The sequence below is a fragment of the Rhinolophus hipposideros genome, assembly GCF_964194185.1.
Source record: "Rhinolophus hipposideros genome assembly, chromosome: 15".
Taxonomy (NCBI): domain Eukaryota; kingdom Metazoa; phylum Chordata; class Mammalia; order Chiroptera; family Rhinolophidae; genus Rhinolophus; species Rhinolophus hipposideros.
The window spans coordinates 54407701-54423135 of NC_138061.1; the positions used below are offsets into that span (position 1 = coordinate 54407701).

Below are 15435 nucleotides of genomic sequence, written 5' to 3' on the forward strand. Positions count from 1 at the left end.
GGACAACTTGTGGCAACCGAAACATAAAAAGGGGGAGCGTAAAGGCCTGAACTGGAATATGGGAATAGAGAAAGTAAGCGTACTGAAGAAACTGGAATACTCTAAATATCAAACTTTCTTTTACATAAACTCAAGGGTAACCACTCAAAAAACATCCAAATCTGAAATATATACTGTAATAAAAGAAGAAACAGAGGGAAACATCATAGAATACCACCACACAGAAATAACAGACAACAACAAAAAGGCAAAGAAACAATGGAGACACATCCTTACCAGAAAACTAAAGACAGAATGACAGGAAATCCTCACATATCAATAATCACCCTAAATGTAAATGGACTGAACTCACCAATAAAGAGACACAGAGTAGCAGATTGGATCAAAAAACTAAACCCAACCATATGCTGCCTACAAGAGACACATCTCAGCTACAAGGACAAGCATAGACTCAAAGTGAAAGGGTGGAAATTGACACTCCAAGCAAATGGTACCCAGAGAAAATCAGGTGTAGCCATAATGATTTCCGATGAAACAGACTTCAGGGTGAAAAAGATAACAAGAGACAAAGATGGACATTTCATAATGGTAAAGGGGACTATACAACAAGAAGACATAACAGTCATCAATATTTATGCCCCCAATCAGGGAGCACCGAAATATACCAAGCAACTACTAACAGAACTCAAGGGAGAAATTGACCAAAACACAATTATACTAGGGGACTTAAATACATCATTGACAGCTATGGATAGATCATCCAAACAGAAGATAAATAACGAAATCGCAGCCCTAAATGACACATTAGATGAATTGGACATAACTGACATATATAGAGCACTTCATCCTAAAACATCAGACTATACATTCTTTTTGAGTGTACATGGAACATTCTCAAGGATAGACCATATATTGGGACACAAAATCAGCCTCAGCAAATTTAAGAAGATTGAAATCATACCAAGCATATTCTCTGATCACAAAGCTTTGAAATTGGATATCAACTGCAAAAAGAAAGCAGGAAAAAACACAAATACATGGAGATTAAACAACATACTTTTAAAGAACGACTGGGTCAAAGAAGAAATTAGAGGAGAGCTCAAAAGATACATAGAAACAAATGACAATGAAAATGCATCCTACCAAAATTTTTGGGATGCCGCGAAAGCAGTTTTAAGAGGGAAATTTATATCATTACAGGCCTATCTCAAGAAACAAGAAAAATCCCAAATAAATAATCTCATGTTACACCTTAAAAAACTAGAAAAAGAAGAACAAGCGAAACCCAAGGTCAGCAGAAGAAAGGAAATAACAAAAATCAGAGCAGAACTAAATGAAATAGAGAACAAAAAGACAATAGAAAAAATTAATGTGACAAAAAGCTGGTTCTTTGAAAAGATTAACAAAATCGACAAACCCTTGGCTAGACTCACTAAGATAAAAAGAGAGAAGACACTAATTAACAAAATCAGAAATGAAAAAGGGGAAGTTATCACGGACACCACAGAAATACAAAGGATTATCCAAGAATACTATGAAGGACTATATGCCACCAAATTTAATAACTTAGAAGAAATGGACAAGTTCTTAGAAACATATAGCCTTCCAAGGCTGAATCATGAAGAACTGGAAAATCTTAACAGGCCGATCACCAGTAACGAAATTGAATCAGTCATCAAAAACCTTCCCAAAATCAAAAGTCCTGGACCAGATGGCTTCACCAGTGAATTCTACCAAACCTTCAAAGAGGATCTAATACCAATCCTGCTCAAACTCTTCCAAAAAATTGAAGAAGAGTCAGTACTCCCTAACTCATTTTATGAGGCCAACATTACCCTGATACCAAAACCTGGTAAGGACAACACAAAAAAAGAAAACTACAGACCTATATCTCTGATGAATACAGATGCTAAAATCCTAAACAAAATTCTAGCAAATCGAATACAACAATGCATTAAAAAGATTATTCATCACGACCAAGTGGGGTTCATCCCCGGGGCACAAGGATGGTTCAACATTCGCAAATCCATCAATGTGATACATCACATAAACAAAATAAAGGACAAAAATCATATGATTCTATCAATTGATGCAGAAAAAGCATTTGATAAGATACAACATCCATTTATGATTAAAACACTTACTAAAATTGGTATAGAAGGAAAATACCTCAACATAATAAAGGCCATATACGACAAGCCCTCAGCTAATCTCATAATTAATGGTGAAAAGCTGAAGCCCTTTGCTCTACGTTCAGGAACACGACAAGGTTGTCCCCTATCACCTCTGCTTTTCAACATAGTGTTGGAAGTCCTTGCCAGAGCTATCAGGCAAGAGAAAGAAATAAAAGGCATCCAAATTGGGAATGAAGAAGTTAAATTGTCACTCTTTGCAGATGACATGATGCTATATATAGAAAACCCTAAAGACTCCACCAAAAAGCTATTAGAAACAATCAATGAATACAGTAAAGTTGCTGGCTACAAAATCAACGTACAAAAGTCCATTGCTTTCCTATATACCAACAATGAAATCTCAGAAAAAGAGATAGAAAAAACAATTCCTTTTGCAATTGCAGCAAAAAGAATAAAATACCTAGGAATAAACTTAACCAAGGATGTGAATGATTTATATGCTGAAAACTATAAGACATTTTTGAAAGAAATTGAAGAAGACACAAAGAAATGGAAAGACATTCCGTGCTCATGGATTGGAAGAATCAACATAGTTAAAATGGCCATATTACCCAAAGCCATATACAGATTTAATGCAATCCCCATCAAAATCCCAATGGCATTTTTTAAAGAAATAGAACAAAAAATCATCCGATTTGTTTGGAACCACAAAAGACCCCGAATAGCCAAAGCAATATTAAAAAAAAAGAACAATACTGGAGGTATCACACTCCCTGATTTTTCCTTGTACTACAGGGCTACAATAATCAAAACAGCTTGGTATTGGCGGAAAAACAGACACATAGACCAATGGAATAGAATTGAGAACCCAGAAATAAAACCACATAAATATGGACAGATAATTTTTGACAAAGAAGCTAAAACCATACAATGGAGGAAAGACAGCCTCTTCAATAAATGGTGCTGGCAGAATTGGATAGCTACGTGCAAAAGAATGAAACTGGACTGCTATCTGTCACCATGTACCAAAATTAATTCAAAATGGATCAAAGACTTAAGCATAAGACCTGACACAATAAACTGCATTGAAGAAAACATAGGTACTAAACTTATGGACCTTGGGTTCAAAGAGCATTTTATGAATTTGACTCCAAAGGCAATGGAAGTAAAAACTAAAATAAACAAATGGGATTATATGAAACTGAAAAGCTTCTGCACAGCAAAAGAAACTATTGACAAAATAATGAGGCAACCAACTGAATGGGAGAAGATTTTCGCAAACAGTTCCTCTGATAAGGGGCTAATATCCAAAATATACAAGGAACTCATGAAACTCAACAACAAAAAAACAAACAACCCAATTGAAAAATGGACAGAGGACCTGAAGAGACATTTCTCCAAAGAGGATATACAAATGGCAAATAGACATATGAAAAAATGCTCAACATCGCTAATCATCAGAGAAATGCAAATGAAAACCACAATGAGATATCACCTTACCCCAGTCAGAATGGCTTTCATCAACAAAACAAATAGTAACAAGTGTTGGAGAGGCTGTGGAGAAAAAGGAGCTCTCATACACTGTTGGTGGGAATGCAGACTGGTGCAGCCGCTATGGAAGGCAGTGTGGAGGTTCCTCAAGAAATTACGAATAGAATTACCATATGACCCAGCAATCGCTCTCCTGGGTATCTACCCCAAAAATATAAAAGCATTTCTCTATAGAGACACGTGTACGCCAATGTTCATTGCAGCTTTGTTTACGGTGGCCAAGACATGGAAACAACCAAAATGTCCTTCGATAGATGAATGGATAAAGAAGTTGTGGTACATATACACAATGGAATACTATTCGGCGCTAAGGAAAGATGATATAGGAGCATTTGTGACAACATGGATGGATCTCGAGAGAATAATGCTAAGTGAAATTAGTCAGACAGAAAAAGCAGAGAACCCTATGATTTCACTGATATGTGGTATATAAACCAAAAAGAACAAGACAAACAAATGAGAAACAAAAACTCATAGACACAGACAATAATTTAGTGGTTACCAGAGGGTAAGGGGGTGGGGGGTGCGTGATGAGGGTAAAGGGGATCAACTATATGGTGATGGAAGGAGAACTGACTCTGGGTGGTGAACACACAATGGGATTTATAGACGATGTAATACAGAATTGTACACCTGAAATCTATGTAAATTTACTAACAATTGTCACCCCAATAAAATTTAAAAAAAAAAAAATGATGATCTCTAGGGTTCCCCTTCCGATCATCAACAGGGGGGACATGTTAGAGCAGTTCCCAGCGACCGTAGCCACTAGGAAGTTTCCCAGCACATTAGTCACCGGCAATATCAACCATTAGGGGCTTTCCCATCCCCCTCCCTCCTCTGATATCTTGTTAGAACAGTTTCCTGTGGGCACAGCAGTCAGGGGCTTTCCCGTCAGAGTAGTATCTGGTGATCACAGCTGTTAGGGACGGACCTCCCGGGCACCCCGGCCAGCTGTAACCAATCCCTTAGTGTCACAATAGCAATGGTGCAAACCCTCCCAAACCCGGAAGCCCAACGCTATGTAACCAAAATGCCCAACCCCAGTGAGTGCTCAGTCTTTGGGCACGATCCCGCTGAGCCCGCCGGCAAAATAAAGCTGTGTTCTTCCTGATCTCTGCGTGCCACTTGAGTTTCTCGGTCCTCGCCGTTTTCCCCAACAAGAGTCCAATCCCTGCAGGGTACCTGACAGTGCCTGCTTATGGGCCTTCTCAATCTCTTCTTCCTGCAGCCTCTTGGGGGACTGTGCAATCGTCCCATCCCTACATTGGGCTTGGTAGCCCCTAACTGCATTGGCTGCTGTTCTCTGGGCATGTTCAGCCACATCTCGACGTCCTCAGTTAGTTCTTTCGCTGGGGCCTTGAACAATCTCATGATGATGGCAGTTACAAGGATCCTACCCAGGGCGGCACACGAACCCAATCAATATTTGGGGCAGGGTGTAAGTGATTTGATTGCCGACTCAGTTCCTGCTTGTGATAGACACCATAAAAGCCTTCAACCTCTTCGAAGATGGTCTGGCAATCTTTGCGGATCCAAGAACAATGTCCAACAGTGTGTCAGGAACACATGCACATACTGACACAACATCTATCGCAGTAGCCTGTCATCCTGAGGCATTGACTTCTGCTGACTGGGTAGTTGGATGGTAACTGGTAATGCTTGACCTCTTCTGAGTACCTGCTGTGTCAAGAGTGTCACATAATCCATTACACAGTATAGGAAATGAAACCCACTGTTACTGGATTGAAGGATGGACTCCAGTCCCGATGAAGCACCACTTTGTCATGGAGGCCTGTACTCTCTGGTTCCCCCACACCTGGGCCCTCCTCCGGCTGCTGGGGAGACGAGTGTGCAGCCTGGGAGGGGCCCAGAGTTCTAAGGGGCTTCCCTCTCATGTCCTTTTGCATTTATAGACATTTTGATTGGTCCCATGCTCTCCTCCATTTTTAAGGGCCAGTGACCTGGGCTTTGACCAGAAAAAAGGGACCTGCGTTATGATCTTCAAGGATATGCACATGGAGACACACTTTTCAGATTCAACTCTTGAGATTTTTGGTGTTAAACAAGCAATTGCATTTCCCACAAATAAAGATGGCCTCAAGCAGCAGCCTCTTAGAGAATCACTGTTTAGTCCAGACCCTGTTAACACGTAGCAATACTATTTAGAATGTCATAAAAAACATAATTTAAAAAATACATAGAGTCAGGGTACAGCAAATGGAATAATCAGCGGTATTGTCATAGCAATGTACAGAGACAGAATGGTAGTAGGTGGGGTTGGATAATAGGTCGGAATGGTAGTAGGTAGTAGGTGGAGTTGGTGGGGTTACCGCTTTGTGAGGGGTCTAAATGTCTAATCCAGAGGTGCCCAAACTTTTTTCAACGTTTTCACCAAGGGCCATATGCGATAAAATATACAAACAGCCGGGCCACTCACTCGAGGTGAAGTACGTATTGCCTCACCTGGTTTATTTAAGTAAACTAAATATATTTTTGGAATTTGCTGCGGGCCAATTAACAATGGATCATGGGCCGCAGTTGGCCCGCAGGCCGCAGTTTGGACACCCCTGGTCTAATCACTATGTTGTTTTGTACAGCTGAAGCTAACAAAAAAATTAAAATGAAAAAAACACTGGCTTTTAAGAAGAAATGGGAATTGCTTAGAAATTATTAAATGTTATGAAAAGTATTTAATGTATTTCAATCATAAAAATGTAAAAACAAGTTACTGTACTTCAAGGCTAATGTAAACTTGTAAAACGCAACTTAAACATATACTATCCTCATTCTAATGACGAGCAGATAACGCCATTTAAATATGCTGTTAGTCAACAGAGCCAGGGGTCATTTCCAGCACACTATCTTACAATTTTAGATTTATGACTTTTATTATTTCCATAGAGAACCAACACCAGCATTTGTTGCTGAACTTGAAGCAGCGTTTGATTCTGTTCTTTGTCCTTGGTACGTGTTCTGAGCTGCACACCGGCCACATTCCACGACATGGTGCAGAATGCTCTAGTCTGCAGGCTGGCATCAGGGCCCTGCCAGTCCCGCTTTTTATCCTCATAGTCACTTATTCTCAGCACCTCTGTCCATCTTTAAGTGACTCACCTGGGTGTAAAGTAGCTTAGATGGTTAACTTCCTCAGAGCAGGTAGCATTTGTGAGAAGCTAAAGAGAACAACTCCAAAATAAGCACAAGTTTGTTTTTATCCTAAAGGTAACATGGCAAGAGAAAGGCCTTAGGCAACTTACTGCAGCTGCCTATAGCCTCAATGTCCTTCTTTATAATCTCCACATAGAAGCTTCTATGAAGATAAAGGTAAGCAAGTCTATAAACACGAACTTAATCCAATGCCCACTTGTTGAGCACTGTTTAATTTACTGGTAAACTACTGTGATGGGGTTTTTTGGTTTTTTTTTGGCTTTATTAAATGTTTCATGAGTGGGGCAGCGTCTCATTGAGCAAGCAGACAGCTACTCCCCTGTGATGGTTTTTTTGATGTGTCAGTCTGGCTAGGGTACAGGCCTGTTATTCTGTTAAACACTAAGCTAGGTGTTGCTGTGCGACAAAAACCCCTTATCAGTCAACGTTAAGAGTAAGGGACCATCCTGGGTAAACTGTGTGGGCCTGATTCAATCAGTTGAAAGGCCTTAGAAGCAGAAGTCTTAAAAGCTGAGACTTCCCTGAAAAAAAAGAAAGAGAAGAAATTCCACCTGTGAAGAGCAGTTTCAGCCTCACCTGTGGAATTCAGTCTATGCCTGAGTTTCACCTGCCCGTGACCTTCAAAGCCTCCAGCCCCATGGATTTCAGGCTTGCTTAGCTAGCACCCTGTCACATAAGCAAATTCCTTGTAACAAATACGTATATATTGTTTCCCCGAAAATAAGACCTAGCCGGACAATCAGCTCTAATGCGTCTTTTGGAGCAATAAGACCGGGTCTTTTTGTAAAATAAAACCAGGCCTTATATTAATTTTTGCTCCAAAAGACGCATTAGAGCTAATTGTCCGGGCTAGGTCTGATTTTCGGGGAAACACAGTGTGTGTGTGTGTGTGTGTGTGTGTCTGTGTGTGTGTGTGTGTGTGTGTGTGTGTGTGTGTATAAAATCTTGATTGTACTGGTTCCTACTGTTTCTGCCTCTCTTGCTGAAACCTAACCAAAACACCCATGAACTGGAAGGGTATGCTGCTGCTAAAAGGAATGAGGTATGCATTTTAGGTCCTTCCAAGCCCCATTGAGAGTCCAGTCGTAGTAAAAGAATATTTAAAGGTATAAGCTTTACTTCCGGGACAAGAAAGCAGACTGATTGATATATAAACATATTTTTGCTCTTCTATTAAAACCTTATGAAAACAAAGTAAATATAGAAAAAGGTTTCTTTTAAAAAGACATAAATCTAGACATACAGGGAGAACAGAGAGGCAACAATTACAGAGTCATTTTAGAAGCTGGAAAGTGGATGGACCAGTGGCAAATTACTTAACAGACCTGAGCATGCCAAATCCTAAACCAGCGGAGAAAAATGCAAGGAACTGTGGCATCATTACTTAATAGAACTTGGGCTGGAAAGGATGGCTTAAATATGGAATTCAAGAAGGTCTGTGCAAACCAGATTCCTGGATTCCAAACTCCAGGGCTATTGCATTTCCTTCAACTTGGCAGAAGCTGGGAAGTTTTCTCCCTGGAGAGTGTAAGAGAGGATTTCTGAACTAGGGGATACTGGGTATAGATCAGAGAATTGGTGTCATACTGAAAATAAAAGGAATAAGTGGCTGTATGGTGTCATGGTGAAGGCAGAATGCAAAGAGCCCCAGCCTTCTTTCCCCAGTAGGCTTGTAGGTGCTGCCAAGCTGACCCATCCAGTCAGGGGAGAAAGGACTCCCTCCCAAAAAAGACCTAAGGAGACCATCACTGAAATTCCCCAACGAGCAGCCCAGCCAGGCCACCCTACAGAGGAAGGCAAATACTACACTCCGACCCATTTGTTCTGGACTTTTAAGTCCCCGTGATTAATAATTAGCAGACACTCAAGGATTACCAAACACCCAAGGTTGGTTAAGCCTCTAATTGCAAGATTGAGACCGACACAAATCAGGAAAAAACTATTAACTTGGAGGAATTAGAATTGTTTGAGAAGAAAAAAATCTATACTATCTTCACAGAAGCTATCATACTGATGAAACAAATACAAGGTGATATTTAAAAGGACATTCAGAAAAATAAAAGTTCTGGGAAATTAAAAACATAATAGCAAAGCTGAAAAACTCAACAGGAGGAACTGAAAGACAGAGTTGAGAGAATCTCCGTGAAAGAATAGCAAAAAGACAAAATGATGCCAGCATGAGGTCAGAAATTGGGGGAACCAGTTCAGGATGTCCAACACGCGAATAACCGGAGCTCCATACAGGAGAAGGAAGAAGCCCCCCAGCAGCGTTGATACAACCCCCGGATGTGTGTGTCCTCTCTCAGGCCGCCCAACCCAGATGTACCAAATGATAGACCACGGTGAGTACAGGCTTTGCTCCTTTTTTCTTAATCCGGAACTCTTCTAGAAAATAATGCTAGAAGCTAAAACTCGGTTAACTTCCTGTGGAGAAAGAATTTGAATTAGGGGCTAACGCTTTCTCTTCCCAAGTGGCAAAGGAAACAGAAGACCCATCAAAGGAGAAGAGAAGAAAGGAGAGAGTCAAAGAAATGAAAAAACATCCCAGGAAATTCTCAGGAAACTAGAGGGGAGGTACCAGGATGAGGGCTGGCATCAGACCAGGAGGGCGACAAGTCTGGTTTGGAATTGGGACTCTAGACGGAGATATCAGAACTGTTAGCACCCAGAGCTCTATGTTCCTGGGGTTCTGCTAGGAACAGAAGGTCAAGGTGATCCCAGCCCAGATTCTTATTCCTGGGCATGTCTTGACGTGAGCTGATGAACTTCTCGCTCTCCAGATGAGCAGGAGAAATCAGCACTTCATTTCACAGAAGTGTCTAGTTTGGACTTCCTCCTGAAATCCAGATGGCCGTGGCGAGCATGAAAACAGAAAGCAGCCACCCAAGCCACTGACCATATTTCTGCCAGACAATGAGGTCCCGGTCTGTGAAGAGCATTGCCACCAGCCCTGTGGTGGCCCCACTGGTCCCAGGACTCATTCAAGTCCTTGCTCACTGACCTCCCCAGAGGGGCTCTTGTAAATTCCCAGGGAAGCTGAGGTTCACTGTGACCCCTAGACCACATTCCTTTCTCTGGCCGACTTCGTCTAACGGTGGCAATGTACTTCTCTCCCCACACAGCAAAGTTTGTGCTTCATGCCCCTCGTTTTCAACACTGAACACTACACTGTTTCACGGTAGCTCCAGTGGGGAGTAACAATAGAAAAGCAAGGACATGATTAAACCACAAGTCAGTACAGCACCTACTTTAGCAGAAAAGGTAGAGAATTCAACTGGGTGGGCCTAGGCGGTTTCTAAGGAAGTGGTGGTGTTCTGCTCCTTAAAGACAATATGCTGTCCATTTTATGATTTTTAGACTGTACATTTATATTGTATAAGCTCTTCTGTATGTATGACACATTTCACAATTGGGGGAAAAACCATATAAACTCATAAGAGCAAGAAGAGCTGAAGGGGGAGCCATCAAGAGGCCAGAGACTATGTTCTGAAAGGTGCAAGCAGATGAAAAAGTATGGACAGACGAAATGGGGTCGAAACTCACAGGCTAGAACAGCACTAGAAGGAAGCCCTGGAGAAGGCCCGACTGCCCAGGGTCTGGACTTGGAGCCCCCTCCCGTGAGAGGACTGTCGTTCCGATGCCGGCCGTGCTCCCCGATAATGCTACACTTCCTCGGATTTCTCTCCATCATTGGCATCAGTAACCCAGGTGGTCTTCTGCCCTGCCAGCCCCTGCGGGGAGGGGAAGGGCGGCTCATCTTCCCACCACCGAACCCCAGCCGGCCAGCTGCTCTGCTCTGCCTCAGAGCTTTGTCTCAGCTGAGGACAGGCCCAAGGCCTTGGGCCAGTGCTTGGCTCCTAATCCAGGCTCCTTCAGTTTCTGCTCCTCAGCATTAGGTGTCGAGGTCTCCTCCAGCCTCCTGAGAAGTCCCGTGTCCAGGCTCCCAGAGTTGGGGTTTCACTCAGCCTCTGCAAGGCCAGGAGTGAAGTTAGCACGGACGTCTGCACAGAAGGGGCCCCGGCGATCATCTTTGGGGGCCGAGATGCCGAGTCCAAGGCCTGGTGGCTGGAGGTAAAAGTCAGCTCTGCCTTTCCAGAATGATCAGAGCCCACATGAAACAGACACCAACCTGGGGCAGAGCCAGGTGGCTGCGCCCCCCACCCCCACCTGATAGCCTGGTTTAGAGATAAGCACCAACCCCATCTCAGTGCTGCTGGGCAGTGTACCCCAGGTTCTGCCGTGCAAGGTCTCAGTGCATCCAGAAAGAGCATGTGAGCTCAGAGATTGAACTGGTCCACCGTTTTTAAAAGGTGTAGTGGTTTTTACCTTGTAATTACAGAAAAAAAACAAGTTTCCCATAGAAAATTTGGAAAATACAAAAAAGTCTAAAGAAGAAAATAAAATGACTCATAATGCCACAAGTTAGGCTGGTTAGGCTCTGGCACCAAAACTGAACTCTTTATTTTTTTATTTTTATTATTTCTTTTTAATTTTTTTTTGAACTCTTTAAAAGAAACCGTTCCTAAAACACGCCGCCCACGCCCCCCACTTGCCAGGTAAGTGACACAATCAGAGCAGCAGCTCGCTGCGAACAGCATGGAGTCCGTGCTGTCAAGGAGGGGGTTGGGTGCACATGGCAGAGGCGTGAGCCCTGGGTCCCAGCCAGCTGCACCAGCCCCTGCCTCCTCGCAACCGCCACAGCCCCGCAGAGCCCTAGGACTCCGGGGGCCCCCGGTGAGGCAACAGGGCAGGTCCACCACAGCGGAACTTTGCCAGCAGGAGAGGACCAGGGGGGCCCCAACACCAAGTCTGCCCCCACTGGCCGGGCCACCTCAGCAGCCCGAGGCTTGTCCAGGTTACTGCCCTCAAGCTCCTCCCAGCAAAACAGAGCAGAAGAGGAGGCCTCTTCTGCTGCCCAGGCCTCGGGGCATTTAATGCGGCAGCCCTGGCTTCGCAGCCCCCTTTCCCAGCTTTCCCGCCACTCTGGCACATGGGCATTCTGGCCCATGCAGGTCGCATTGCTGAGAGCCCCGAGAGCCCTGCAGTGCTGGGTGGCAATGTGACAGCCCCCACACCCGCGGGGCCCTCCTCCGCTGGGGCCGGGGCTGGGCTTTGGCCCCTTGCAGACAGAGCCCTGACTGGGAACATTGGGGGCCACTGATGTCCCCTTTGCCTTTCGAGGCCCCGCCCAAACCTGCAGACCTGAATGGGAGCATGTGAGGGCAGGATCCCAGTCTTAACAAATCAGTCACCTGGCTGCAACCACCACCCATGCTATGCTGGATAGATGGACGGGTGGAAAGATGGGCAGATGGTCACCCGGGAGGAAAAGGAGGGAGTCAGAGAGAGGCTGACACAGCAGGACAAAGGGGCTCTCCATTATCACCACAGCAGGAGGGAACCTCACACAGCAGCAAGTTCCCCACTACATGCTGCAAGGGAGGAAAGCCATCTCGAATTCAGGAATAAAGGAAAGCTGAGGGAGCTGGGAAAGATGGAAACCAAGTGAAATACAGGTATCTCATCAAAACAAGTTACAGAAATTGACCTTTATTTATTGTACTAAAGTCGGTTTACCTTTTGATACAAAGTCAGGTTTTAGTACAGAAAATCCCAGTCTGTCAGAACAGTACCTGTGCACACTGTACCATCACAATCCCACTCTGTCTGCAACAGAGAAACAGCCCAGAGGGCGTGCGAGTGAGACCTCGAGACAGCCTATACAGTTTGTCTTAGTTGTCTGAGCTAGAAAACTTGTACCTGTAAAACAAAGGGCAGCATTGAGGACTGAAACGTGTCTCTTTTTGAACAACTGTGCAAGAAAATATATCCCTTTTTAAAAAATGTCAGTATGGCTAAACTACAGTCTAGTGTCTAGAATTACAAAGAATAAAATGAAATCGAAGAGTTCTTGCTAGTACAATGAAATGTCAGGAACAGTATTAAAATGTAGGTCCTACCCCAGTGATACTTGCGCGGAGCCCAGGACAGTACCTATTATTAACAGGCTGCACAGTGGAGGGAGGAGCCACAACCAATCTTCAGCCAGAGACATCCAGCATCAGAAGTGCAAAAAAAAAAAAAAAACATCTCGAACAAAGACCCCCTCATGGAGTACTGCTCATGCCGTGAGTGCTGTAGCCAAGACTGAAAGATCCCACTCTTTTTCGATTTTTCACAGTGACACTAATCGTTACGCTTCCCAAAGACTCTCCAAGTTTGAAACACGAATGATGTCATATCCAAAAGAGCTGATGTGTCTGCCCCCCTCTTCAGAGTTTAAGACCTACCCGGCCAACATTGCACTGATGAAGGCCATCGTATTTACAGAACCTAAAGAGGACCCAATGGCCGGCATCAGCCCTGACTTCACACCGTGCCCGGAACTAGCTGTGTCATCCCAGAACCCATGAGGCTCTGACAGAGCAGGACAGAGCGCTGAAATGATAAACACAGATGGAGAAGAGATGCGAGGACCTGGGAGGCAGAGGGGAAGTCTGAGACAAGTCCGTAAGACTGCCAAACTGCCGCTGGCAAGTCGGCCCCACAAGGCACTAGTTCTGCAACCGCAGACGTCTAAACACCTGCGGGCGTGATGTCCTTCCAGGAGAGGTGCCATCGAGGGGCAGAAAGTTTGTCAGAGCTCTGGTCCCACCAACAAGAACCTTCTACAGCAAAGCAGCCCCAATGAGGTTCCAGAGTTGTTTCGCTGAAAACAGGAACAAAACCAACACCAAAGCAACACGGGGGGTCAACAGAGGGGCAGGGACTGGGCACCGACAACATGGGGCCGTTCAAGTAAACATAAACAACCAAATACTTAGAAAAGGCGTGTAAACTTGTGGTCTGAAAGGTTCTCTTTGCAGCATCTCTGATCAGCTGGCTAAAGAAAGGTTGGTATTGAACCCCTCTATCAAAGTCTTTTGTGTTTGTTTTGTCTTAAAGCACACGTGTGAGGAAGACAGTTTGCTGGGCTGGGCCGGGATCCCATTCGTCCGCGGCCCTCTGTCTCCAGGAGGTGCTTCCGGAGGCCTCCTTCCTGGATCCTTCCCCTTCACGCTTATATACAGACAAACTTCTATTTTCAGTCACTGAAGAGCTGAGCCAGCTATTGACACGGCTAGACAAGCTGCAGTCATTTCACAGCACGGCGTTCTCCTACAGCGGGCAGGCTGGAATCCACAGGACTTTATTTTGTTCTTGATTGACCATTGCCAAGATCTGAGTGCAAATGCTTGACAGGGCTCCTCCCTGGACGACCCCTGCAAAACAGCCCCCAAAACACACACAGCATTGAGCTCAGGGTCAGACCCCAGGTTTGAGGCAAATAAGTACATCCTTCACTCTTTCTGTTTCTCTGCCTGTTCTGAGCTACTGCCCATCTGTTCCACCAGCAAGAAATTGAAGAAGGATAAATAATTACGAATTGAATGCAAATGACTTTGGCTTTTTACGTGTCTCTCTGGTCAGCTGTTTAGTACAATGCTGAAAGTAAGGGCTCACATGAAGGTCGGTATCAAATTCTGCCAGGCCTCCCCAGCCCATGTAACAGGGCGACCAGGATTTAACCCCCTGCATCACATGCAAGGTTGCCTAGTCTTGCAATGGAAAGCTGTTTGCAGGTGTGTTGTGATGGTCCAATCCGCAGCAGAATTCTACAGGAAACAGGTGGATTTAGGAGCCGGGCATCAATGGCCCAGAGAGACTCCCCAGCAAAGATGACGACACGTTTCCAGCTCTGGCCCAGCCTTGCACTGCAGGCTTTCAACACCACGGGTCCTGCAGGGCGCTCAGTGTGCCCCTGGGAACAGTGCCGGTAGAGAAAGCGTGCTTGGGCTGCTTGCCACAAGGTATGTACAGAAATCGATGGGAGTGGTCAGAAAGTGCTATGGAAATGTGTCAAAGTAACGGTCTGTCGAGTCTAATAAAAAGTCAAGGTTTGTATTTGGTAAGTTTTGGAGTTTTAAATTTTCATTTTTCTAGTAATTTAATGTATTTAACATATTGGTCTGTGATGGACTGGAGATTAAAACACACATACAGAATCACCAAGGTTGATTTTGAGACCAACTACTGCATGAGAAGCAGCAAAACAGATCCTAACTCCCTCTAGAAGTTAATGAAAATCGCTGTCTCTGCCTCTCTGTGACCACAATGTGATCACAAATGACTGATTTTATGGAAGAGATGGAAAGCCACAGAGTCAAATGCTAGCCAGTAATGGGAGCCATGCTTCTCTTGGTTTGCTTTGTTTCAAAGACCAGAGATCGTAAGGATGCAGGTTTTCTTCACCAAACTTCAACGTAAAATTGAGCTGCCCCGGAGGGTGCTGGGGACAGATCGTCACAGCCACCACCATTGTGCTGCCCACCTGGGAACTAGGCTACTTGGCACCGGTGCTACGAGAGACCTGCCACTGAACATGTGAAAATCTGGGTGCACAAGGCCAGACCATGACTGAGGCCAAATGAGTGACGCTCACCTTTCTACCTGTAAACTTTCTGCCGTTGCCCTGTGCCTGCAATCACAACACCTGTAATGAAAGTGCTTACGACGGCCTTCCCCAGGCTTCCAGGAA

General features: G+C 44.5%; 1 protein-coding gene across 4 annotated transcripts in view; it reads right to left on the reverse strand.

The window, feature by feature from the left end:
- Nucleotides 1-12377: 12377 nt before the first annotated feature.
- DLG5 (discs large MAGUK scaffold protein 5) overlaps nt 12378-15435 on the reverse strand; it is a 121210-nt gene continuing 118152 nt past the window's right edge. For all 4 annotated transcript variants that reach the window (XM_081074163.1, XM_081074161.1, XM_081074164.1 and 1 more), the window contains one exon: nt 12378-14119. In XM_081074163.1, coding sequence (XP_080930289.1) covers nt 14016-14119 — 104 coding nt within the window. In that variant the 3' untranslated portion in view covers nt 12378-14015. The remainder of the gene's footprint in view (nt 14120-15435) is intronic.